General features: G+C 49.3%; 1 protein-coding gene across 1 annotated transcript; it reads left to right on the top strand.

Moving 5' to 3' along the window:
- Positions 1-466: 466 nt before the first annotated feature.
- Positions 467-2,052, top strand: Adra2a (adrenoceptor alpha 2A). Its single transcript, XM_027930405.2, has one exon. It carries the CDS (start codon positions 467-469, stop codon positions 1,862-1,864), a length of 1,398 nt encoding a protein of 465 aa, XP_027786206.2. The 3' UTR covers positions 1,865-2,052.
- Positions 2,053-26,950: the final 24,898 nt, after the last annotated feature.

Genomic DNA, 26,950 nt, shown 5'->3' with positions numbered 1-26,950 from the left:
GCTGCCTCCTGGGGTGGGGGCGGGCCCCGCACACGGTAAGACCTCTCGCTTTCGCTCAGGCTCAAGAAGCAAGATATATATATATTTATATAGTTATATGTATAATTTCCTGTCATCCTTCCAAGTCTTCAGGCCACCGATGAATTTTATTCTCCTTTCCTGAAGAATAACTCTCTAACCATCAGCTCGCCCTACTCTCTCCTGCTTAGAAATAAAACTTGGCTGTGCTTAGGAGCTTGGAGAGAGAAGGCGCCCACCCCGAGCCGCTAAAGCACCGGCGGGCGCTGTTCGCGGGACCCGGGCCCATGGGCCACTAGCTGTCCCCCAGCTTGGGCCCGGCTTCCTTGGGGCCCCCTCCCTATGTGAGACGCGGCGGGGTGAGTGGGTCGCCGGAGGAAGAGGAGGACCCACGGGCGCCGGCCGGAAGGCAGCTGGCACCAGGTCCAGGCGAGAGGGCGCCGCGTTCATGTTCCGCCAGGAGCAGCCGCTGGCCGAGGGCAGCTTTGCGCCCATGGGCTCCCTGCAGCCGGACGCCGGCAACACAAGCTGGAATGGGACCGAGGCGCCAGGGGGCGGCGCCCAGGCCATCCCTTACTCCCTGCAGGTGACGCTGACGTTGGTGTGCCTGGCTGGCCTGCTCATGCTGCTCACGGTGTTCGGCAACGTGCTGGTCATCATCGCGGTGTTCACCAGCCGTGCTCTCAAGGCGCCCCAAAACCTCTTCCTGGTGTCTCTGGCCTCGGCGGACATCCTGGTGGCCACGCTGGTCATTCCTTTCTCGCTGGCCAACGAGGTCATGGGCTACTGGTATTTTGGCAAGGCATGGTGCGAGATCTACCTGGCGCTCGACGTGCTCTTCTGCACGTCGTCCATTGTGCACCTGTGCGCCATCAGCCTGGACCGCTACTGGTCCATCACGCAGGCCATCGAGTACAACCTGAAGCGCACGCCACGCCGCATCAAGGCCATCATCGTTACTGTGTGGGTCATCTCGGCTGTCATATCCTTCCCGCCGCTTATCTCCATCGAGAAGAAGGGCGGCGGTGACGGGCAGCAGCCGGCCAAGCAGCGCTGCGAGATCAACGACCAGAAGTGGTACGTCATCTCGTCGTGCATAGGCTCCTTCTTCGCGCCCTGCCTCATCATGATCCTGGTCTACATACGCATCTACCAGATCGCCAAGCGCCGCACCCGCGTGCCGCCCAGCCGCCGAGGTCCGGACGTCGCTGCCGCGCAGCCCGGGAGCGCCGAACGCAGGCCCAACGGCCTGGGCCCCGAGCGCTGCGCGGGCCCCGCGGGCGCAGAGGCCGAGCCGCTGCCCACCCAGCTCAATGGCGCCCCGGGGGAGCCCGCACCGGCCGGGACGCGCGAGGCCGACGCGCTGGACCTGGAGGAAAGCTCCTCCTCGGAACACGCTGAGCGACCCCCGGGGCCCCGCAGACCCGAGCGCGGCCCCCGGGCCAAAGTCAAGGCTCGGGCGAGCCAGGTGAAACCCGGGGACAGTCTGCCCCGGCGCGGGCCAGGGGCAACCGGGCCTGGGGCTTCGGTGGTGGGGCCCCGGGAGGAGCGCGGCGGGGGCGCCAAAGCGTCGCGCTGGCGCGGGCGGCAGAACCGCGAGAAGCGCTTCACGTTCGTGCTGGCGGTGGTCATCGGCGTGTTCGTGGTGTGCTGGTTCCCCTTCTTCTTCACCTACACGCTCACAGCCGTCGGCTGCTCCGTGCCACGCACGCTCTTCAAGTTCTTCTTCTGGTTTGGCTACTGCAACAGCTCGCTGAACCCGGTAATCTACACAATCTTCAACCACGACTTCCGCCGCGCGTTCAAGAAGATCCTCTGCCGCGGGGGTAGGAAGCGGATCGTGTGAGCACGCTGCCCACACCCGGCTCACAGACTGGCGCCAATTGCAGGCCCTGGGCATCCAGGGGAGCATCTTCACATCAGCCCTAGCACTTTGAATCCCAGGCCCCGCCTGCTCCGTGTTTCCTGGCCTGGAGGGTGCTCTGCGGCCTCCTGCGGACATTTGTTCCACAAGGGAAAAGTTCAGCTGGCTGGGAAGGCCACATACACCCTCAATATTTGTTATGGCCTCTCCTTACCTGGAGAGATTTTTTTTTTTTTTTTCCTGATGGGACGCTCCTAATCAGTATTGTTTCCTAAAGGTTTATTTGCCCTCCCAAGTTCTCCCAGCTCTTCAGAGCAAGCACAGGACTCCAGGGGGCAAGGCTCCCAAAGGATTAATGAATGGGGGTTTCCCAGCACTGGCCAACTGCTCCTCTCAACCCCTAATTGTCTATTTTTAGAAAAACACTCAGGGCAGCCCTGCCCGCCCACCTCACCCCCACTGTAAATACACACTATTTTTTGATAGTATACCCTGGGGTCCCTCCCCAGCGTCATGTGGCCTTGGCTGTGATGTTGAAATCCTGCTTGTGGAGATGCCCTCCAGGCAGACTCAGCAAAAGGCCGAGCCGCTTCACCATGCAAGCCGTCTTCTAGTGTTGTTATATCCCTCTATGTCCGGTTCACCAGCAACTGGTGACTGTCTTTTGGACGTGGATCTGCTTTGAGATTTCCTGACAGGGAAAAGATTTTTGTCCATTTTTTTTCCTGTGCCTATCAGCATAATTGCCTTTTCCTATGTAAATATTACAAGGGTGGACCTAGACAGAAATAAGTGAACCTCTCCGCCTTGCATTAGTCCTGTATAAAGCCATTGTCCTCTGAGGCACACTTGGCCCCAGAAACTCACTTTAAAACTGACTCTTTCTGGTGCCCCATCCCTCCCCTGGGGGCCACTACTTGAAGAAGAATATGTATGTTTCTATCTTGTATGTATGTGCCCATCTCCCAGAAATCGCTGACTTAGGGGAAATCTTTTGGCTGCTGTTTTTAGTCACAAAGGAGTGGAAATTATGTGGAAGAAGCAAACCTGATACAATTTGCCCAAGGTAAACAGTTTGAAAAGACAAATGGGCCTTCCAAACTGTACAGATCCTGCCCCAAGAGCTCTTAGGTATCAAAGTGTTGTCCTGTTTCCTGCTTTTCTGGCTGAGATCATGTCGCTGATGAACTGCCAAAGACAGGGGAGGAGGTGGAGATTTCGTGTTTACATCCCAGTTTCTACATGTTTTAGACGGAGAAAATTTAAGGCCTGCGCTCTTATTTCACTAAAGAAAAACTAATGTCAGCACATGTTGCTAATGACAGTGGATTTTTTTTTAAATAAAATGGTTTACAGATCAAATGTGAAATAAACATGAATTAAGTGGTCCTCCTGTCTGTTATCTGAGTTTTGGAAAGCTTTAAGACTTTGGGAACACCCAATTTCATATACGTTATAAAAGATGTTTAAATGTTTGAGCAATAACAAAACTATCATTGACTAAGTATTCTTATGTGCTGGACACTGTGGGGAGCCTATTATAGACACTCCTTTATTTAATCTTGCCCAGTACCCTATGAGGTCAGTTCTATTATTATCTTCATTTTACAGGTGAAGAAACTGTATCTCAGAGGGCAAATGGTTTGTTCAAGGTCAACAACACATGATGGAAATACGTGGTAGCCAGCTTTATTGGGGTGCCTATGCTCTTTACCCCAGAGTCTTTCCAGAGCCAATGCTGACTTCTCAGCATGCCCCTAGCATGATCTCTTCACAGTATGCTCTGCACTTGTGTGGGATATATTCCAGTGTGTAGATATGGTGTGTGCATACCCCAAAGTATATACATACCTCAAAGTGTATATCTAGCCTAAAGTTTGCTATGTATATGCAAAAGTGTGAAATATACTCTGAAATGTGTCATCATGCCTTAAGGTGTGGTAATGGACAACACGTAGTATATTCCCCATAGCAAGGTATGAACAAGTGGAATCATATTAGTTGATGGCTCAAATTCTCTTTGGCCAAAGGCACACATCTTTCTGGTTGCCTTTTGGTAGCATCATGGTCTGTTCTGTTCCTCACACTGTGGTTGTGGCACTTTGAAGCTGGGAGGGCCTTAGAGATCCAGGAATCCAGCCCCTTGTCTGATAAATAAGGAAGCAGGCCCTAGAGGAAGTAGCTTGTTCGGGATCCTTATAGCCCTGGGTGACAGGGTGTTGGCTCAGGCTGCTTTGCTTAAGTCCAGCCACCTATAACATGCAAGCACCCCAGTTCTGGATGTTCTCAGAAGCAGGTGCCATATACTTCTGGGAAGTTCATGAGGCATCTCCTCATCTTTCAATTCTTTGGTGGAGTTGAGGTGTGTGTGGGTGGAGACCCCTGAGAGGAGATCTGGACACTCAGGAGCCTGGGAGAGGGAAGACAAGAGGGTTTTTAGAGGCAGGAAGGAGTTCCTATCAGGACTTGGGTCCTCTGAGCCTGCAGACAGGAGGGCAGGCAGGCACTCAGCTCCAGTGACCCTTGTTGAGGGGCTTCACAAACCAGCCTTCCAGCCTGTGGCGCCAAGGCTGGCTCCCTTGTCTGGTGCTGTGGCCTGCTGCCCACCCCTAGCCAGGCTCTGCAATCCCTCTCCACTCCAGGACACCCATTGCCCCAAAGGCAAACAGTGCTAGACAATAGGCCAGTCTGGCAGGCCTCCAGGACCCAGGCTGTGTGTTCCAGCCACAGGGCAGATACAAACACGGCTTGCTCCTGACTCTCTTCTGCCCTGTCTGGTAGGGAGGTGTTGGCTTTCCTTTACCCACTGGGTCTGCTGCCTGGGAAAAGGGAAAGTATGGGCAAACATGCCACATTAAAGGGGCCTCTGGTGCTGTGGCTCCCCTGGGGCTCCAGTGTAGCAACAGAAAAACCTTAGAGACTGATAGAAGCTGGGACAGTGGGGAGCGAGGGCTGGACTGCTGGGCTTCTGGGTTCATGGTAGGAAGGAATCGCTGTTCATGCTGAAAGCCCTGAGCAGCAGCCTGTGGAGTGTGGGATGGGGAGGGGAACTGAGGAAGAGAAGTGACTCCCATAGGGATCTTTGCCAAAGGAGCAGGAGATGAGACTGGAACCCCACAACTTTCTGACCATGCTACCTGGTTTCCGTTATCCGGACCAGGAAGGTCCATTTGTGGCTGATCTCCTCTTTATATAAACTTTGGTTGGGGTATCAAAGCTATTGGCCCTTGGATCTGCCTTGTCAGGTTCGCTCCTGCAGGTGCATCTGGTGGGGGAAGGCCGTACCCTGGTTGGGACTGGCACAGCACAACCCCCTCCCTGCAAGGTTTTGTTCAGCTGCTTCTGTGCTAGAGCGCTGGAGGGGAGAATGATGAAACGTGGCTTAGGCTTCGCCCTGTCTATAATCGAATCAGAGTTTGAGAGCCAGAAGCTGCCTCAGCCATCCTCAGTTCCCACATTGCACTGATGAGGGATGCAAGGCCCGGAGGAAGTCTGGTTATGCATCATTCCAGGGTTCCTCGAGCACTTTCTCCCCCATGGTGCTCCATCCGATGCCATATATCCCCAGTGCATACTGTTTGGTTGTTGGATGGGGTGAGTTACTTACTAATAAGCCCCGAGCCCCCACCCCTACCTTCCCTGTGACAGCACCTTGCTAGGCACTCTCTGGAGGAGTCCTCTTCCAGTGCTGCAGGCACTGCGCACAGCCCACCACCAGTCTCTGCAGGTGCTGGCAGAGTTACAGCCCTCCCTGTCCTCTAGAAGCTTTAGAGGTGCATAAGGAGACAGGATGTGCCTGTGTGATGCATTAGATGCACAGAACAGAGACAGTGTGACAGAAGGAGTATATGTATGTTCCACTCAGGGCAACAGGCCCTGATCTGTTCCAGGAGTGTGCAGTGGGGAGAGGTGCTGTGACTGGGAGCCCAGAGCATAGGAACTGGGTGCTGGGCTGAGGGGGTGGGTCAGGCAGGGCAGGCAGCTCTGTGCCCTGTGGCACCATGGCCCAGGTCAGACCTCAGCTTTCATTTCTCTAATCTGATCCTTGGGGGTGGTAGGGCAAGCTCCTGTGCCTAGGGATATCTGTCTGGAAGACTTCCTTCCTGACTCAAGTGGCATATCAGAAGCTGGGTCCCCAGAGCCAGGGCCCAATGTCAGGCTTGCCTTTGGGCCCCTCCTTGGGCCCTGCTACGCCCCAAATAGGCCCGAGAGCCTGGGATACAGAAAATAGCACCTTGCTCAGCAGAGGATGTGCCTTCCAGGGGAGCCAGGCCATCTCTGAGGGGAGTCACACACATGAGGTTTGTTTTGGAAATAAGCATTTATCTCTTTGATTACCAGAAATCCTTGGGTTTAGAATTGAATTCAAAAAGGGGAATGGGGCCTGTTGGAAAGAACCTAGGCCACAGCATTAGTAAGCCTGAGTTCTAGCCCCAGATTTGTCACACTAGCTGTGTGACTTTCAGCCAATTCATCTCTGAGCTCCATTTCTTCATTTATGAAATGAAAGTGGTTGGTTGTCATTTAGAAGTATGGTCTACAGAGTTAATTTAACTACAAAAGTATCCATAGTCTTTCTAAAGGTATATGTGTGAATAAGTATGTAGGTATGGACGTATTTGCCTACCAGTCTATCACCTATCTCCTGGCCTTTAACAGATGTCTTCTCTTCAGGGCTTCTCAAAGACCTTAATACCTGTGTCGTTTGTGATTCTCCAAGAGAGGATGACATGGTAGTCTGTTTCCCAGTTTGTTTGCCCAGGGCTGTGGAATCTCATATTTTACAAAGCACCTCAGTGAATTCTACTTGCTGGACACTTTTTGGGAGATCCTAGGTTAAGGGATCTTACAGAGGTTTTCATCGATCTATTTTCAGATTATGCCAACTATCAAATCTGCTGTCTCCTGTCTCTGCCATAGGTGAAGCACGGGCAGGGGTCAGATCATGTGTCCTCCTTTATGACAGCTGGCTCTAAGGCTGGGGGTTGACTGGAGGGTGCAGTGTGTATTTCAGATGTGTGCTAAAACTTCTTCTAGGTTCATGTATATGTAAATATGTATGAATGCATGCACGCATGTATATGGGAATGCATGCATGTATGTGTACATGTGTGCAATCATGCATATGTATATACACGTTTGTGTGCATACACAGGTGTACCTGTTATAAATGGACACCAAGGGCCACCTTGCTCACCTGGATCTGGAAGCACCTGGGGGAGTTGAAGGTAGACATGAACTTAGAGCCAAGGGGAGGGCCAGGGGAGTGTGTTGCTGTCTCATTGATTCTAAGTGCAACACGCCCCTCCCCAACTCGTGCATTGGCTCCTTGGATGCTGCTAGAAAGAGGTGCATGAGTGATGAAATACAGGCATTTTGGAGAGGCAAACGCTGGTTCTCTGCAGGCATTTTCTTTAGCAAATAGGCTGGCCTTTTCTCCACGGAAGGGGGATTTATCTGACCACAGAGAATTCTGAGGAGTAGGGATGGGAAGCTAGGCTGGAGTGGCTATTAAAGTTCTTCCCAGCCGGTTTAAGGCCAGGAACTTGGGACCTCTTTGCAATCTATATCTGAGAAAAACAAGATGGCACTCCGAGAAGTAGTGCGATTGAAGAGGGAATATTTACAAGGTACAGGCAGGGCTAACAGAGGTCTCCAAGAAGCAGAGAAGCACCTTGGGACTTGCACAGTTGGAAACTGTCAGCACCCTTAGGCCAGAGGGGCAGGGGTGTGGGGGGGGCGCCACTACTCAAACCGTCACAACTGTGGTGTCAGAGAAGGATGCCTGGTGGGCAGAACTGGGAGGAGACTCCTGCAGCCACTGCCAAGCATGTCTGGGCCAGGAGGGAACCAGAGTGTGCCAACACCTTCCCACTCACACCCTGATCTACCCGTGGGGTGTCTACCCTTAGCTGATCTTCAGGGAGCAAGAGTAAGTCAGTACCTCATAGGCTCGACCTTTCTCAGATTAGGTGGATCAGGCAACCAAAGCCAAAAGGAGAGTATCCATTGGGGGACCCAAAGCCTGAGAAAGGTGCACACCTGTGTACACACACACACACACACACACACACACAGTCCTCTTCCCATCTTCCTCTCTGAGCCAGGTGAGAGAGAGACTCGGGGAACCCTGGCCACAGTTCTCTGAGCTATCCCCACGCCATGTCTGTGGCTCAGGCTGAGCTTGGGAGGCCAAGGAGCAGACCCCAAGGTGCCCCGCAGAAAGCACCACTGAGGCTGAGGTCTAGCTGAGACCACTGGGACCAACCCAGGTCAATGTCCCCGCTTGTTCCTTTCTTGGGCACACTGGGAATTCTGCTCCTCCTTCCTCAGCATCTGTGGACCCTTCTGAGCCTTCTTCTCAGGTATTTTTTTTTAATTTTTAAAAATATTCTAGCCCTAGAGGAGGCTCTGAGACATTTGATGAATGAATGGAGAATTCGTTTCTTTGTTCCTTCATTCGTTCGGCAATGATTTTTTGCAGCTGTGCCTAAATTGACACCACTAGTGTCCTTTTATTTGTACTAAGAGTTGGAGCTACAGTGGTGAGCAAGGAAATCAGAGCTACTTCTTTTGTGAGAGAGACAGATATTAAATGGCACCAGGGTGCGGTAAGCCCTGTGACATACATGTGGGGGTGGGTGACAGGGTGATGTGGAGGAACATGGCCTGAGCTCAGATATGGGGAATGAGCTTGGAAAAGGTCTGACTAGATGAGAGCCAAGGGATGGGCAGGAATGGGTCGGGCAAAGGGACAGGAGTGGAGGAGAGCAGTGAGGCAGGAGGTGGAGAGTCATATGTTGAAGAAACTATGTGAAGTCCCCTCTAGCAGGTAGGTACATGTGGTGTGAGAACAGAGGGGGTGGGCAGGGGAGTGGGCCAGATCAGGCAATGGTACACAAAGGGTTTTATCTTGCGAGCAATGAGGAACCACTGGTAGGTTTTCAGAAGGTGGGAATAGCACATTTTTTGTTTGGAAGAATCCTCCCTGAATGCCTGGTGGGGACTGGTGGACAGTGGAATGTGTTGGCTGCAGCCATAACTAGGGCTGACTAGGGGTAGATTTGACATTCAGGGAAGCCCAGGGCCCCTTCTCCCCACAATGTCACCCATGTCATTGCCAATCCCTGTGCAGATCCAGATAGTGGGATTTCAGAGCTGTCCCTGCTTATAAAATACTATACCCCACTGCCCCGCCCTCTGTTGAACATCTATCATGTTATTAGAGATTGGTTCCTGGTTCAGTTCTTTCTTTCCTGGTTAAAGGCAAACATCGCTTGGAGAGTGACCTCAGTTGGCCATCATGGTGTGTTGGCCTAATTGGCCAAGAAGCCTGGTCTCCCTCCCTTCCCATTTCCCAGCCTCAGTTACCCCATCTACTCAACAGGCCAGAGGAGTCAGAGGAAAGCCTGCAGGGACTTGCCCTTCTGGGATTCTGCTTCAGATCAGAAGACCCAGTAATCTGCACATCTGGAACTCACCTTGTAGATTCCTGTGCCAGGTTTGTCCAGGACCTTGAGAATGGTCATCTGTGTCCAAGAAATTTAGGGGGCCTGAGGCTTGACACCTTCTCACTGCTTTGTCTGCAGGAGGTGCTCTCAGGGTGAACTCCCTGCTTGGGCCTAGCCTCGGTTTGCCCAGCTGTAACTAGTGTTTTGGTGCCTTGGCCAGGCCTGTGCTTGGCTTCCGGCAGGCTCCACAGTGCTACCCTTTTCCTCTTTGGTTTGGGAGCTGGAAGGCGTTTTTGCTCATGAGGCTGCTCTGGGCTGAGTGGGCTGGGCTGGGGGTCTGGGTGGGGCCAGCATCAGACCCTTAGGGCCCATGTTTTTGGGTGATTCTTGACAGGGATTTGACCTCTTGGGTTCTTAGCTTTCTCTTTTCAGCCCGATGGAAGATCCTGTGTTCTGCAGTAGAGCTAGAGCCTAGGACTGGACGAACTCCAAGGCCCCCTCAAGCCCGTGATGTTCACAATGGCCTCTCGGAAAGCAGCCCTGAGACTCCAGCCTCCGGACTCAGGTTAGTACATTTGGCTCTCTGTTGTCCCCCTGGCTTTACTGTGTCCTGGACACAGGACTCTTGTTTCTGTCTGCTGTCATCCTGCATGTGGAAAGCCACGTCCACTCTTCCTCTGCTGCCTTACAAAATCACACCCAGACTTTAAAGCCAAGCCATGCCATGACACCTGTTTAGTTTGTAATTCTTCTTTCCACCATTTTTTTATTGGTGCATTATAGTTGTACATACGAAGGGATTTGTTGTTCCATATTCATACATGCACTCAATATAACAATATTATTTGGCCAGTATCACTCCCCAGCACTTCTCTCTCCTTCCTCTTCTCTCATCCCCTGGACACTTTACTTTAATAGTCAAAAGAATTTGGGGTTTGGTGTTAGTTATACAAGAGTTTAAGCCTTGGGTCTGTCTTCCTGCCATCTTCCCTCCTCATCCCCAGATGCCCAGTGGGGGGTACATGATGGGGGCACAGTGTTGCTGCCCAGAGAGGCTGATCTTGGGCCAGCCCCCACCTCCTCATTTTCTTCAGCTCTGAGGAAGCATCTTTTTACTGCTTGTTCTTCTTACTCAAATGGTCTGGGGCCAACTTAACTGTGGCCACTATGTGGCTTTTGGACAAAGGTGTGTTTCAGATGTTAAACCAAAAGGAAAACATGACAAATGCAGATGTTTTGCTCTTGGAAAGATTTCTTCATGTTAAGCCACTTGTAATCCTTGATTTCTCCCAAGCTCTTTAGCACCCAGGAGAGAAAAGCTCGGATTTTGGGGTTTACATCCTAGCTCCATCTCGAGGCATCTATGTGACCCTGGAACACATTGTCTCCTGTCCCACAGCAATGATATCATCATCTGAAAAATGGGTAAACTACATCTACCTCATGGGACTGTTGTAGTTAAAAGAAGCAATGGCTTTGCAGTAATTACTGTCAAGATTCCTGGGGGACTTCAGTCCTGTGGGCTGGAGGACTGTGGGTGGGGCTTCTGTGAAGTGTGGAGCCACCCAGGCTTCCTCTGCTGGGATCTCTAAACACCTTGCTCCTACCAGCCTCCAACCTCACCGTCCCTCTCCCCAGGGCCCTGTCCTAGTTCAAATGTAAATTCTGAGAGGACAGAGAAAATGAGAAGAAGCAAAGGGAACTACTGACTTAACTGCTCTGTATTTAGGTTCACTCATCTGTAGTTTGTGTGTGTGAGAGAGGAAAAATGCATCAGTGCAAGCCAAGTGTTTAGAGAAATAGCTGGTGCAAAGTAATTGCTCAATAACTGTTAGCTGTTATTTATTTATTTGGAACTTAATATAGATTCACTTCCATACTAAGAGGACACAGAGTTGAAAAGACCCAATGGCTGCCGCAGTCCAGTGATGGAGAAGATGTAGAAATACACTATGGTAATACACTGTGCGTTAGAGATAATGGTGAGAAATTGGAAACAGTGATTCTTATCAACAGTAGGACATTAGCTCTGCAACATTTAGACAGAGGAATATTTTGCATATTTAATGAGAAAACAAGCCTATGTGGAAAGATGTTCACCCTATAGAATGTTTATACAATACTTCTTTTAATATGTTTAGGAGAAAGAGATGGTTATAACTGGTAGAGAATGATTTCATAGAAATTAAATAATGAGAACAAGCTTGGACAAATCAAACTGTTAATGGTTATTGCTGGGTGGGAAGTTTGTGCACATTTTTTTTTTCTCTAACGGTCCTTCTGAACACTTTTAACACTTTTCTGTAGTCATCCTGTATAACTGGTAGCAAAAGTGAGAAGTTTCTTAAAATGAGAAGGAAATACTGCAACGTCTCCAGTCTAGAGGGAAGACGTGTCTGTCTGTGGAATAAACGAAGGCTGAGATGAGAGAAGATGGATGTGAAAAATTTATAAATTTTTTAAAAAAGATATTCACAACTGAAAGGAAAGAATCCTCATCAAAGAGGAAATGAACATAATGGGGAAAAAAACATTAAATAGAAAGCATAATTGGGAAAAATTTCCTGTCCTGTGCATTTTAGACTAACTACTTATAATGAGGGGAATTCGATATCAATGCTGACGGTTGACACACGAGAGAATGGATGGATACTCTTTCATCTGGTTAATTGAACAACCTTCAAGCAGTGAAAGAAATGAGCCTGGAAACAATTGCTAGGTATTATATTACAGTTAAAAAACAAAAAGGAAATCATAAAGTCACAGTAAAAGGAGAAATCACAAAATCCAAGGCCAGGGAGGCTGTGGCAGTACCACAGGTCCACAGCTGGTGTGTGTTCTGATCGCTGTATGCTTGTGCTTTACTGATTGCTAATATTTTGAATATCACATCTGGAAATATGTGTGCGCATTCAGCTGCTGTATGTAAATTGAGCCTCATCTTTTAGAGAGAAAACTGGCAGTAGGTAAGAAGAGCTATACTATTACTTACATCATTTGTCTTCACTGTCATACTCTTGAAAAATAGACTAATAATGATATTAAAAGAAAAAAAATAGGGAGATTTGTTCAAAGGTGCTCATAATAGTGTTGTTTATATGAGCAAAATATTGAAAATGTGCTCATAATAGTGTTGTTTATATGAGCAAAATATTGAAAATGATTCAACCCCTCCTAGGGGTTGGGCGTATTCTAATAATAGCCCACGTGCCCGGGTGCTGTTTGCAAAGCCCTGTTCACATATGAACTCTCATGCAGACTTCACCAGTCCTCCAGGTGGATGCATATTGTCATTCTGACTTTATAGGTGGATCTATGGGACTTGACTGGGGTCACTCAATTCATTGTCTGCTCTACCCCTTCTTCAGAATCACAGTCCACAGCTTGTCCCAGGGTCCTCTCTGTGCCTTTACCATCTCATATCAGTGTGATTATCATGTTTTACTCCTGAGAGTGCGAGTTTCACCAGGTGAGGAACCTTGTTTTATGTGGAATCTCAGGCACCTGTAATCCACAGAAGGCATGAGCTAAACATCTGTTGGATGAATAAGTGAATAATGCTCAATGTGACCATGCACACCAAGGTCAGCTGACAGGCCCACGGAGGACTACATTAACACATGGAAAGGTGAGTGCAAAGGGGAGGACATGGGGTCGAGAGTGACGTGAAAGGACAAAAACAGGCACACGCCCTGTGTGACTGTGCTCCACACCTGTGTACTCACTAAGACAGGGGATTGTCCACTTTGAAGAGGCCGACGTCTGCAGGAAACAGTATGTCTCTAGAACAGATCCCTGCGGTCCTGCAGGAAAGAGCTGGTCTCCAGGGTTGCAGTCCTCACTCCTAGAGCTAGTTACTAGAGTCTGATTTAGTAAAAGGGCTGAGATGAGCCCAGGAGATGCACAGGTCTTTTGACCTCCAAGAGCTATGATTATCATCTGCTTTTTTTTTTGTGTGTGTGTGCTTGAAACAGAGAAAAGAAGAGAGAGTGTACAAATGTGGTGAGGAGAGACCTATAGGCTGATGATGACCAGAGGGCCTGAGATGAGCATAGGCTGGAGTGGGGGGCTTCTCTGGGGGAACAGCCTATGAAGGATCTTGAGCATATAGAGGAACAGGTTATGCATGTACATGTGTGTATGGAATATGAATATACATATATGTCATGTACACACTTATACTGCATATCCTGTGTGTGCATGTGCGTGCAAAGTCATCTCTCAGCATCTGCAGGAAGTGGTTCCAGAGCCCCTATGGATGCCAAACTTCTAAGATGCTCAAGTCCCTTTTATAAAAATGGTGTAGCATTTGCATATAACCTACACAATCCTCCTATATTCTTTCAATCATATCTAGATTACTTTAAATACTTAATATAATACAAATAGCTGCTATACTATTATTTAGGAAATAAAGAAAAGAAAAAAGGTCTAGTCATGTTCAGCACAGGTGTAATTCTTTTTTTCTGAATATTTTCATTCAACAATTGGTTGAATTTATGGATGTGGAGCTAATGGATGTGGAGGACCGTCTATCGTCTCTCTATCTAAAACACTGCAGTGCTTTTAGGCCATAGTCAAAAGGTGATCTCAACTTGTTAAGGCTGGCCTGATTTCATAGGAAGGACCAGAAAAGGGTCAGCATGAACAGGGAATAATGGCTTCACAGTCACATTCCTGGCAACCTTTTTTTATGTGCAGCCACAGACACTGTGGTGCATGCTAAAGGAGAGCTTCAAAGTCAGGGTTACTCTGGGCACACTTTAATAGCCACTTCTGGGTTTTCTGTTATGTGGCCTTGATCTGGCAGAGTCCGGGGCTGCTTGTCACTGCTGTTGCTCATCTGCAAACAGCTCTGGCTTGTGCTCATGGTTCATAGTGTCAGCCCCAAACCACTCACTGCACCACATTTGCCTCACACTGTTCTATTGTACTCTCAGTTGTCCTGGTGACCAATGTGCTTACTTGCTCTTTCATGCTTTGGTTGCTTTGCCTTTGGATTTGGCACATGGTATTTTCTTCTGGGTCTTGACTCCTCTTGATGATTATGAGTGGTTTGCTCAGTGACAGTGGTGCCCTACTTTATGTCCTAGGAACAATGGAGAAAATCTTGTGCATATCTCTGCTGACCCAGTCCCTGGGGCCCTACTATCAGAGGTCAGGAATGACTCATATCTTGCTGGTCTCAACTTTGCAGATGAGACCTGGACAGTTCTCCTGGTTGGGGGCAGGACTACATGAGCCAAATCCAGGGAGGCAGGAAACATGGTGCTCTTTGCTAGGTTGCAGTTCCAGGTTCTCCATGGGGGGAGACACTTTGTTTACTTTCTTTCAGCTTTTTTGGCAGCACATCTAGAAGTCTCCCTATACTGGCAGAGAGAACATAATTAATGGTATTGAGGGGGTTGGTTTCTATCTGTAGTTCATCTCACGTGTGATGGAGATCCTTTGTGAAAACTGATCCACAGAACACCTGTGGCTTGCCTTCGCAGCCTCCATTCCCAATTCTGGCAATAATCCCATTCTCCATCTATGTCTGCCCACATCCCTCTCAGCACTGTGCATCTACATGTTTGGACTGGGCTCCAAGGTGGCCTTATAATCTGAGCCCATGACGGTAGCCTGTATATCCCCCCACTTTGACCACAATGATTGAATCACATCTTGTCTCTGGGTTGGACAGAGCCAATGAGATGCTCAAAGACTGTCACTGAGATTATTGGGAGAGATCAGGTGTCTTTCTTATGGATGTGCTGTTTCTCTATCACCTGGAACTGTCATGGTAGATAGCAGAGCTCTGAAAAGGGGAAAGAAATAGAGTTTGATGCCATCAACAGAGCCTTAATCTAGACATGTGTGAAGTCAGATCTATCCCTAGATTTAAAAAAAATTCATTATCCAGTAAATGCCTTTTTCCTTTTATTTAAGTCCATCCAAGTTGAGTTTCCTGTCACTTGCAATTAATAAATTTCTGACAGATACAGCCCTGCGACCTTTGTGTCAAAGTCACTTCATTAATATTCTCAGAGATTGCATGACTTTAAAGCACGTTGTTTTGCTTCTTTAGTCGAATGCCCCTTGGTCCTTGTGTTATGATCAACTCTAATTCAAACTGTGTTGACACTGACTTAAGTGATTGTTTGAACTCGTCTGGGGTCCATCAGTTCAAAGTCAGACATCCATCACCCATATGCTGTCGTACGGAAGCTAATAGTTTGAGTATATAAGGCTGCTTTGTACAACTCATTAGGTGAGTCAGGAAGATCTTCCTGCCATCCACCAATTCCTGGAATTCTTTTACATTGTTGGGTAAGAGGTGGGAGACTCCTGTCATCTGGGCCTCCAGCCCCAGGGTCCTGCTCCTCCTTCTCACAAACCCTTTGCAGAATCATAGTTTTCACAACTGTTTTCTGACTCTGTAAATGGTATAACAGTGATCATCATGAGAGGCATGGCCCAAATCCTGGCTATCCCGAGCAGGATCTGTGGCACCCATGATTTTTTTTTCATGGTTGAATCTTCTAGGGATGGATTCAGAGGTGGGTGGAGTGTGTATTTTTGTGTGTGGTGAGTTGGAGGAATGCTCTCTGATCTATCTGGCAAAATGAAACCAGGCCAGCTGAGAGCAGGGGCCGGGAAGCCACCAGTGTTCTGGACCCATGCTCTGCCTCTTCCCACAGTCCTGCGAAAGTCCAGCTGTCAAAACTGTGATGGTGATTGAGCACAAGATCCTGGAAGGGCCCCAAATCTCTGAGTCAGCTATGTGTGTGTCTCTGTCCAGAGCAGCAGTGTGGAGCCCTGGGCTCTGCTGACCTGTGTTCCACGTGGAACCTGGAGGAAGAGGCTTAACTGGGGACCTCACTCCTCCTGGCTTTCTAAGGCCAGCTGGATGTCACCAGCTCCCCAAATGTCTCCATGATCATTTCCCATTTACACTCTTCCTGGGATTCTTAATCACACCATTTAGGGGAATGTATTCTAGCTCTTTGTCTTACCCTTTATTTGATTTTTCTTGTCTCCCTCCCTTCCTTCCTCTCTTCCTTTCCTCTCCCCTCCCCTCCCCTCTCCTCTCTTCTCCTTTCTTTCTCTTTCTATTGGCCTGTACACACCTTTCTTTTCTAGCCTGAAACTGCTGGGCTGGTCCACTCAGTGCCTGACCTCTCCATTACCCCCTCCCCCACTCCCCACCTGGAGTCAAGCATAGTTCCCCTGCCTGTAGAGGGTGCTTGGTGTGGCCTTATTGACCCTGGGGCCTTTACTGTCCTGGGGAAGGGTGTGGCCAGCCGGTATAAGATTGTGTGGGTAAAAGTTGGGTGTGGGAGGGGCGGAGGGGGGAAGTGTGGTCAGGAAAATGCGGATGTGGCCAGTGAAAGGAGGCTAGAGCCCTGCTCCTTCGTCTGAGGCACGTCCTCCTCTCATTAGCTGTGTGGAGCTGTCAGTAAGTAGAGTGAGCCTGACCTCACTGCTTGAGACGGAGCTGGAGACTTGGAAGCAGGAGTGACAGTGACTTAGATAAGGGGAATTGTCCTGCTGGTCTAGTGTCCTGCTGATCAGCCCACCTGTAAGGTGGTCTGTGTCCTGACCCATGGGTTTAAAGGACTTGGAGGGGCTGATGACCCAAAAGCTGTGACCAGAGGACTTACCCTTCCTTGCCCTTCTTGAGTAAAAATCAAGGATGACATCTAGAACTGGTCCCCGCATGCCTGGGTCCCAGATGTGCCTGTGTGTGCGTGTATGTGTGTGTGTGTGTGTGTGTGCGTATGTGTGTTTCTGTGCATGTGTATGTATGTGTGAGAGAGAGGGGGTGGTGGGGAGGGAGAAGGGAGGAAGACTGGACAGAAATCGGGGGAGAGAGAACAGGTGGAAAGTCCCTGGAGACACTTCTGGTTTCTCCCCTGCCCAGCTCCCAGCCCTGTGGATGCTGCCTGCCCCAGGAAGGCTGGGGAGGAAGAGATGTACGTACAGGGGAGCTTCCAGGACTGCTCCCTCCCAGGACTATACTTTGGGAGAAAGGAAGCCCTTGCTCAACAGCTCCTCTTTGGCTATTAAGTGCACCGACTTCCATGGCCAGCTAGGCCTGGCCCCTGAGCCTAGCCCCTGGGGCTATCAAAGAGGTGTTCATCCTCCCACTTACTGTCTCCATGATTTGATCTTCTCATCTCTCCTTTCTTCCTCATTTGTGAGATGGGCATCCTGCTCCTCCTTCTGCTTCCTGGGAAAGTCTATTCCCTGCCATAGTGAGATGGATATGGCAGGGGACAGAGCACAAAACCACGTGCTGAGTTACTGTGCATCCAGAGGGATGGGGAGGGGCAGGAAGGATGGACAGTTGGGTCCCCACAAGAGTCTTAGATCTTTGTCTTCTAGCCCTGAGCCACAAGAAACCAGCTGGTCAGCAGAGCTGTGGGCTGGTGGGTGTAGGTGGCTACAGGGGGTGGAAAACAGTAGGTGACCCTGATCCCTCCTTGCCTCAGGCTCATACAATCAGCTGTCTCTGGTCTCTGAGCTGGTTCCTTTCCAGACTGTGGAAGGAACTTATGGGGGCTCTTGGACCTCCGAGTGTGATATTTTTATGGAGGTGGTGTGTGGGTACTCAGGAAGAAAATTCACCCTCTAGCTTTGTCTGTCTCTGCTGCCCCTAAAAATACGATGTGATATGGCTAATGAGAAAGCACAGCAGGCCTGACTTGGGATGACCTAATATAGCCTGGCATTCCAGCCCTGACCAATGCGTAAGTGGGGATTGGTAACTGAAAACACAAAATGTCTCTCTGATGGGATGGCAGAGACCTGCTGCTATCCCTAAGGCGGGGTACACCCTGGGGAGCTGAGCAGAGGCCCCTGGGGACTCTCCTGGATTTCCCAGCGTGCATGGGGTTGGGGCCCAACTGAGAGCACCTCTTCAGTCTCTGGCCCACTCTGCCTAGTGGGCCAGCATCAGGTCTCAATGAACCCCTGCAGAGAAGAGCAGTTGGCTTGGCACCCCAGGGGTCATCATTTCCACCAACCTGTTCTTAAACAGCAGAGTGGACCAGCTTCTCCTAACCTGGCCCTGGGAACATGCTGGCTGGGCTGGTTTGGGCCCTACATGAAATTCCTGAGAGCTTCTGGTCCAGTCCTCCCACCTCAGACAGGGGAATGACTCCGACCTCGAGTGCGTTCTGTCACGGTGGCTGGTTCCTCTCCTCCTTTGCCTTCTGCATGGGCACAGACCCGTGGGTCAGCTGAGACACTGATCTCCTGTGATGTTGCTCCGTGCTGACTTGTGACTCAGGTCTGCGGAAAAAAGGGGACAGAACATGGGAGAGGAAAAACAAGATGGAGGGCGAGGATGGATTCTCAGGGCCACCTCAGAGGGTGACCAACTTCTCTGCCTCACACTTTCCTTGTGGCATGGCAACTGTCAAATCCCAGGAAACTTCTCATGCAGTAAGAACCAGGATGGGTGGCCATCAGAACCCCTGAGGTCTGCTCCTCAGAGAGGCCCAGTGAGCAGTCTGCCCTGGGTACCAGGTGACTCACCCCTGGGTTCAGAGCTGCCAGCTGGCAGAACTAGGACCTGGATTTAAGTCCAGGGCTCCTTGGCTCCAGGCTGCGGGTCTTAGGTCATTTCATGAGGTGGGATATTCTCTCCAATGGTCTTGGCCAAGATCTTTCCTCAGGAGGAAGGTGATGGTGAAATAATACAAAGAGGGAGGAGAGGGGACAACTGGTCAACTTTGGGGGATCAAAGAATAAGAGGCTGCAGTCATGCTGGCTCAGGGCTGTGGGATCCTATGAGGGGAAAGGTTTAATGTCTGCCCCTAAGGATTTGGCACTTTGCTTAGGAAAATGTGGCAGGCTTACCTGTGGATACCGGGCTCAGGTGCCACTCTGTACCACCTACGCACAGGTTCCAGGGAACAATAGGTAAAGGGTGTGGCTTATCAAGATCGCATTACTCTCACTTCTCTTTAAAGGATGTGTTTGTTCAAGAAATATTTATTGACTATTTGTTCTTAAACAGATTGTTCCCCCTCTTTGGAACACACTCTTCTCTCCTTTATCTCCTTTCACCCCACCTCCCAATTCCCTCTGTTCTTCAGGTTTCAGCTTAATATGTAATATTTATTGACCCCTCGGGAAGAAGTAGGTGTATTTTCATCATTTTGCATTGCTTTAATTAGAACTCATTTAACCCCCATGTAAACCATATGACTATTTAACAGATGAGGAAACTGAGAGGTAGGCTGGCTTGCCCAAGGACACAGGACTCTCTGCGGTAGCCTGGCAGGAAGGATTTCCTGATCCTCGTCTCCCTGCTCCCAGAACCCCTGTGGCTGGTCCCAGTGGGAGCACTCGTCACAGAGTTATGTGATCCCAGTCTCCTTGTTTGTTTCCTCTATTAAACCAAGTCCTTGGAGGACAGGGCTCTTCTCTCTAGGCATCTAGAAGAAGCTCAGCCTCTACTTGTCGAGTGAATGTCAATGAACTGATGGATGTATGAATGATTTGCTTCAATGGCTGTAGGAGCTCTGAGCTCAGGGTCCTCAGTGAAGACTTCCGCTTTGCACTGTATTACCTCTGCAGTCCTGAACCAAGGGGCTCTTGATGGCACACCCTCCTTTTTGGAGTGACAGTATAACTGTGAGATTGAGGAAAAGCTGATGTTTAAGCATGAAAGCAAACTTGAACTTTTTTGGGGGGAGTAGAGTGAGATATTTTCAATAATTCTTAGGGCCAAACTGACATTTGGAGGACATTCATGGTCATCCAAAGGTAAATCTCAGATCTCACTTCCTGTTTTTCACATCCCCCCCCCCCCATTGCCAATTCTCCTCTTCTGTTGGGGGTACTTTGGGTAAATGGATTTGGAAACGCTGCTAGGGGAAGTTTCTGGAACTCAGAATATGGGACAATCAACTCTGCCAGGGTCGAAGGGAACAAAAGCATTCCAGGGAGGGGCACAGGTGGCAGTCTGTCCCCAGTTGGGTGGGGAGCTGGTCACTGTGAATGGTTCTGAATGTGCAAGTAGCTGTTGTAACAAATGCTTCACAGCCACATCCTGGAGTACCACCGCAGCTGAGTGGAAAACCTCACACTATTTTTAGTCCCATTAACTCCAGAAAACGCCATCTCTTTGCCTTTTTACAAGCCAATTCCTTGTTGATCTTGCCCAGTCTGGAAATTTTGTGCTCCTTTTTAGCTCAGTGGGACCAATCGTCAGTGGGGTGGAGTCCCTCTGTCTCTTTCTATTTTCATGTCTCGTGTCACTGTTCACATGGGAAAAATCATGACATTTCCCCACATTGGGGCCCTAGGTAACCTGGTTCTGTGTTTTGGGCATGGAATTGCTCTGGGTCCCATGGGGGCAGATGCTAAGGAAGGGCCTGGGACTCCAGGTACCTGAAGTTGGCATGGCTGGGGCTCAGCACCCACCTTGTTGATTTCAGAAAGTGTTTCCAAGGAGAAGAGGAGGAACTTAGAGAGGAGCATGGAGCCAAGAGGGGCATCGTTCTCCACTGGAGGAATCCATGTAGTTTGGCAGGAATGTTGGGAGACACTGTCAGCCATGATCCCTTGAAGTTCACAAAGTGCTTTCCAGCCTTGAGCTCTTTGGATGCCTAAGCACCTCAGGGAGATGGGGTGGCAGAAGAAATCCTCCCCATCCTACAACTGAGGAAATAGATTGGGGTGGGAAGATGGTCCCAGGCCTGGTGGAACTAGGAAGTAATAGGGCCAGGATTGCAGTCCAACACCAGAGGGGATAGTGACCACTGCGATGGGCTAGGAGTCCAGAGAAAGATGGGTATGCATTACTTTTCTCTATTTACTGGTGGAGGATCTGCACAGTCATTGTCTTCCCTGAGCCTCAGTGTCCTCAGCTGTAAATTGGGGATGATAACCTCTTATAGGCTGGGCAGAACTCGATAATGTATACTAAGTGTGAATTCAGGACTTGGTATGTAGTAAGTGCTCAATAAGTGACTATTGTCAGTAATATTAATAATATTCTTTCTCACTGCTAGTAGGTCATCTCTTACTGTATGTTGCCAAGTCTTCCCTCCTTCCCTTGCTGGAGGGCCTCTATCTGTTGTATCTTTCAACATGTCGTCAAAGAAGTTGGTACTACGAATTCTTTAAATATTCATGTCACATGCAGCCAGATCAATGTTTATAGCAGCTCAATTCATAATAGGTAAGCTATGGAACCAACCTAGATGTCCTTCAGTGGATGAATGGATAAAGAAAATGTGATACATAGATACAATGGAATATATTACTCGGCCTCAAAGAAGAATGAAATTATGGCATTTGCAGGTAAAAGAATGGAACTAGAGAACATCATGCTAAGTGAAATAAGTCAATCCCCCAAATCCAAAAGCAGAATGTTCTCTCTGATAAGCGGATGCTGATCCATAGTGCGGGGGAGGTAGGGAAGAATGAAGGAACTTTGGATTGTGCAGAGGGGACTGGGGGCCGTATGGAGATGGGAAGGACGGTGGAATGAGACGGAGATTATTACCCTATATACATATATGATTACACCACTGGTGTGACTCTGCACCATGTTCAGCCAGAGGAAGGAGAAGTTGTGCTCCATTTGTGTACAGTGTGTCAAAATGCATTCTACTGTCACGTATAACTAATTAGAACAAATTAAAAAATAAAATAAAATAATAAAAAAAATATTCATGTCACAGGCAGGTGGCTTCCCTGTTTCGTTCTGGAGCTGCATAGGGACAGCCTTTGTCCTTTCAGCAGTGGAAATCATGAGGAGAGGTGACTGCCGTGGCTGGAGTCTGGCCTGGAATCCTCCAGAAAATGGTCAGTATTTGTGGGTCTGGGTTTCTAGGAAGGGAGTTATCTCAGGGCCTCAGTAACCTGGAGTGGTGGACAGGTGGGCAGTCATCTAGAGCCATCTATAAGGGACACAAAAACATGGAGGGGATGTTTGTCCAAGTCGCCTTCAGGGAGGTTTCATGAAGTTGGAGGATCTTTCTTGGATAAGCTGTTTGGGCTGTGGCACAATCTCTCAGGTGGTGGGTCAGAGCCCAGGATGGTTCCTAAAGGAGAGGAAGGCCACTAACTGGTGGGCTTTTGGATTTCTGGGTATGTTTGGGGCCAAAGCTGCATAGTGTGGAGCAGTGGTTGAGGATGACTATCCGAGGTCCTCTCTGATCTCTGGATTCAGGGGAGGTTATTATTTAAGGGGTATCTAATTGTTTGCCAGCTTGGGGTCACTACACCCTCTGGCCAGTTCTGCTTGGCATCTGCTAGGGCAGCAGAGACCTTGGGGCCCTAAGAGCTGCTGGTATGGCCACTTGGGGGGCCCTTGGTGAGGTAATCCAGAACCTCCCCACCATCCCTGGCATGCATGGATCTGTCCACAGGGAGTCTGGCAGAAGGTCAAAGCTGACGAGAGAGGAAGGTGGAGCAGGCATCAGGCACATGATGTCCTGCTTTTGTTATTTACTGAGTGTCCTTCCTTAGCTTGGGATTGCTGGTGTGAATATTTGGCAGATTTGTAGGAACTTCCCAAGATGATGTGAAGTTCTGGGGCTGAGTTAGTCCCACCAAGAGGAAGATAAACCTTGTGAAGAATTCAGGTGGCTAGGAGGTAGGTGTTGGGCAGTGGGTGTGTCCCAGGAGGGTGCTTGGCCCAGTTCCTTCCATTCTAACACTACAATATCTGCTTATCATTTCAGGGACTGCGGTTGGGTGGCCAGGTCCTTTGACCTGGTCTGTAGTTGGAGATGGTGAGTCAGGGTTCTGATGACAGCTAGCAGGTGCTGAGCCCCTGTTGTGTGCCAGCGACCTTGTGAGATGGCTCCTTCTGGAAACAGTCATCAATCTACCTAACAAGCCTGCAAAGTTGGCTTTGGAGTCCCCATTTTACAGAGGGGGAAACTGAGACTGGGGTTCCAGATTGATTCCTGAGTTGGCCGAGGACCTTACCTTCGACCCATGGATGTCTTACAGTTCTGAGAGCCGTAGTGGATGAGTTTCATAATTCATGGCATGGTGGGGTCTTAGCAGGATTTCCTCTGTGGGGTTCTGATTGGGTTTCCTTTGTGGGTCAGGGAGTATCAGGCCACTGGACCCTGGCTGGTGTTAGGTGTGGGAGCTGGGTTCCTGTCCCCTGCCTGATGTTGGACTCTCAGCCTGTTGGAGATCACTCATAGCATCTTGGGGCTCTGCCCACTGAGATGAAGGGAAGTGAATAGGTAATAATATGTGGTACCCTGCCAAGGAAAGGGAAGTCATACTTGAGGAACGAGTGGGACCCCTTTTCTAAGCACCTTGCAGGCTGTCCTAAATCAGAGGTTTGATCATGGAGACCCCAGAAGTCAATGTTTCTTTCCTTCAGCTTTCTTAGTTGGGTCTATGAGGTGCGAGAAGGAAATATAGGCCTGGGCAGAGGTCAAGTACAGGGAAGGCATAGCAAAGCCCAGTGTGGGAGGCTAAGGCCACTGGGAGAGAGCAAGAGCACAAAGCTGGGACCTTTCAGGAACTGGAGTGCTGCTGTCATTCTGGGATTCCTGACTGGGGAAGGGAAGGAGGGAACAAGGTCAGATGGAGTCTCACCTCTTTCCCAGCCAGGGGCACAGCTGCCTTGTTGAGCCAGACCAGGCTGCCCTGCCCCTTTCCCAAGAAACTTGATTTCTTGTTTTTATCAGACTTTGCGACCTTTTTCTTTCTGCAGGTTCGAGTGGAAACTGGAAGGCAAAACCTGTGGGGCAAGGCCTCAGGAATTGCTTATAATTTCCAAATGTATGGTGGAGAGACAGGGTTAGAATAATTACTCTATGATTCTGCTGTGTTGTGGGAAAAGTAGGCTCAAATGCCAATACCCCCCTTTTAAATTGCACTTTCCGAAGGCTAAGAACTTGATTCTTCCCTATCAACTTTTTGTGTTTATTTTGAATATTATTTCTCTGGAAATTTTACATTAAGCTTACCTAGCTAAAGTTGCTTGTTAGGCTTTATTTCTCTGGGATAAGAACAGAAAACCTGTTTCATTCATTGTGTCATCTCAGCTAAATGGTGGTGGCCACCTTGAGTTCCATGCTGGGGGAAAAAAAAATCAGTGACCAAGACCAGACTCAGCAGGAAATAATGATGTGATTACTCAGCAATCCCTGCTGTGGGTTTGGGAAGAGAAGTGTGGACACTTGTGCCATCCTCTGTTTGGGGGATTCAATGTCCTCATTCCTGCCTGTCTAATCTGTACTCACCAGATCTTTACAATAAAAGGTTCGTTCCCATTATAAATCCCCTCTTCTGTCCTAATCTTGTTCTAACATTTTTTTTTTTTTTTGCCTCAGAGGATTTTATCCAAAAGTATTTTTTACTAATTCATACATCAATTAATTCAGCAAACATTTTTGTCAAATGCCAAGGAAAAGTAATTATTTCTGCAATATATTCAATGCCATTTTAGTCAATTCCTCTAACCTGAAAAATTCTGACAGCCGTATTTTTGAGAATTTGATGACTCTTTTTAAACTCTTTCGAAAGAAGACTGCCAGATGTATTGCTGCGTTCACATATGTGCATGCATGTGCGAATAAAGTAATTAAATGATCCTTAGGTAGTTTGCAAAAAATAAAAATAAAAATAAAAAATAAATGAAAATAAAAGGTTCGTTTTCCTCTCCAGGGTCCAATATGCCATGCCCGGTAGAGTGTCTTTCACACTCCAGAATGGTCGAACCTCCCGCTAGCTTCCAGAGGGAACTTCCTACAGAATGACATAACCAACTCCCTGCTGCCTCCAGCAACACAGGTGATGTTTCAAAATCAGAGCCTGATTTTCCTCCCTGGTCTCACGGGTGATATTCCTGCCCGTGTGCCTGATCGTCTAAGCATGTCCAACTTTTTCTCACTGTCCTGAATTCACAGTGCCTTTTCCTATCTCCTTGCATTTGCATCTGCTGTCCCCTTTGCCTGGAACATCTCTCTCTTTCTTCCCAGCTCACACGTCACTTCCTCTTTGTGAAGTCTTACCTGAAATCTCCAGACCATTAGTGCCTCTGTCATCTGTTTTACCAGAGTTTTCTGTTCATGTCTTCATCATAGCCCGCCCCATGTATGGACTGACAGCCAAGGACACAGTGAGCTAATTCCCATTAGACCATCAGCCACAGAAGTTGGGGACCACTGTGTGACCCTACAGCAGCATGGCACTGTCCCTGCTCTCGGAAGGAGCTCTAGGAAGGTCTGCTGAGTGAACCACTGTGAGAAGGAATAAACTCTAGGATGTGCTGCTGCAAAGTGACTTGAATTTTGATTCCCATTCGTTGGAGCTTGCCAAGGACGCGGCTTAAATCACCTTGTCGTAATGGGAGAAGAGGAGGAAGAGCAATGATTAAATGTGCCTGATAAAACTCTATTTCATGTTTGGAATAAAAAAAGGGAAGGTTGAGATAAAATGGTGCTTGTTCCAGAGCTGGCTTTTCCAGTTGGGGCCACATCTCTAATCCTTTCTGGAGGAGCTGGGGGTGGGGAAGGTGGCACCAAACTGGGTATTGTCATGAAGGGCAGGGTTGGGGGCAAAAGGGCAGAGGTTGGAGAAACCATTGCCGTGGTGGGGGGTTCACAGAGGAGCAGCTCAAGTCCAAGCTTGAGGGCAGGGTGGGGGTTTGTTGGGTGGGGAGGCTCTTCCAGGCAAAGAGTAGCACGTGCAGGCCGTGAGCCCCTCAGAGACTGCGGGAGCCTCCCTCTACTCCTTCCTCTGCCGAGCCCCAAGTCTGGGGCTGAACTCCAGCAACATGAGGGGCTTGTTGGCCCGTTCATTTCACTTTTCCTGGGTGGCCTGTTGTGCATCTGTGAATGTGCAATGTGGCACCTTTTGGAGGTGACTGACAGAGCTGGCTGTGACCCTGTCTAATCCTCCCCCTCTGACTAACGGGCAAGACAGGGAGGAGGGGTCTTCATCCACTTTAACTGCTATAGCGAAACACCAGGGCAGGTGATTCATAGAGAACAGAAGTCTCTTTGGCTCATGGTTCTGGAGGCTGGGAAGTTCGAGAGGATGGAGCCAGCCTCCGTGTCTTCTTGCTGCATTGTGACGTGGAGGGGGGACGTCACATGGTAAGACAAGGGAGTGTGCCAGAGAGAGCTCCTGTGTAGCAAAGCCACTCCTGCGATAACCTTCATTCATCCTCAAATATGTGAATCTGCATGACCTGACCACCCCCAAAGGTCCCACCTCTCAACACTGCTGTATTGGGGACCAAGTTTCCTACATGTGAACTTTGGAGGAACATGTTCAGACCACAGCAGAGGTTGACCCCTCACAAAGCTACCATTGCAGCCCTCTATCCATCCTACCTTACAACCAGGCCAAGTGGATCTGAGGACCTCAGAAGGTGTAGCCAGGGTGGGGGCGCCTGCTCATGGGCCTCCTGGGGCCAGCATGCACGGGAGGAGGAGGAACCCAGGCCACGCCCAGCATTCGCAGGGCCCTTCCTCCATCCCTCCTCACAGGTCTGAGCAGGCTGCGGTGGCCTCATCGGGCTGAGGAACACAGCCCACCCGTTTGGCCCCCATGGCAGGAAGGACTCACTTTCCTCTCTGCCATAACTATCACCTTCTCCTGACCCTGACTGAAGCTGGGCACCTGGCACCACACC

The sequence above is a fragment of the Marmota flaviventris genome, chromosome 4, assembly GCF_047511675.1.
Source record: "Marmota flaviventris isolate mMarFla1 chromosome 4, mMarFla1.hap1, whole genome shotgun sequence".
NCBI classification, from domain to species: Eukaryota; Metazoa; Chordata; class Mammalia; order Rodentia; family Sciuridae; genus Marmota; species Marmota flaviventris.
Note: the sequence above shows the minus strand (reverse complement) of the source record. Positions and strands in the feature narration are given on the sequence as shown.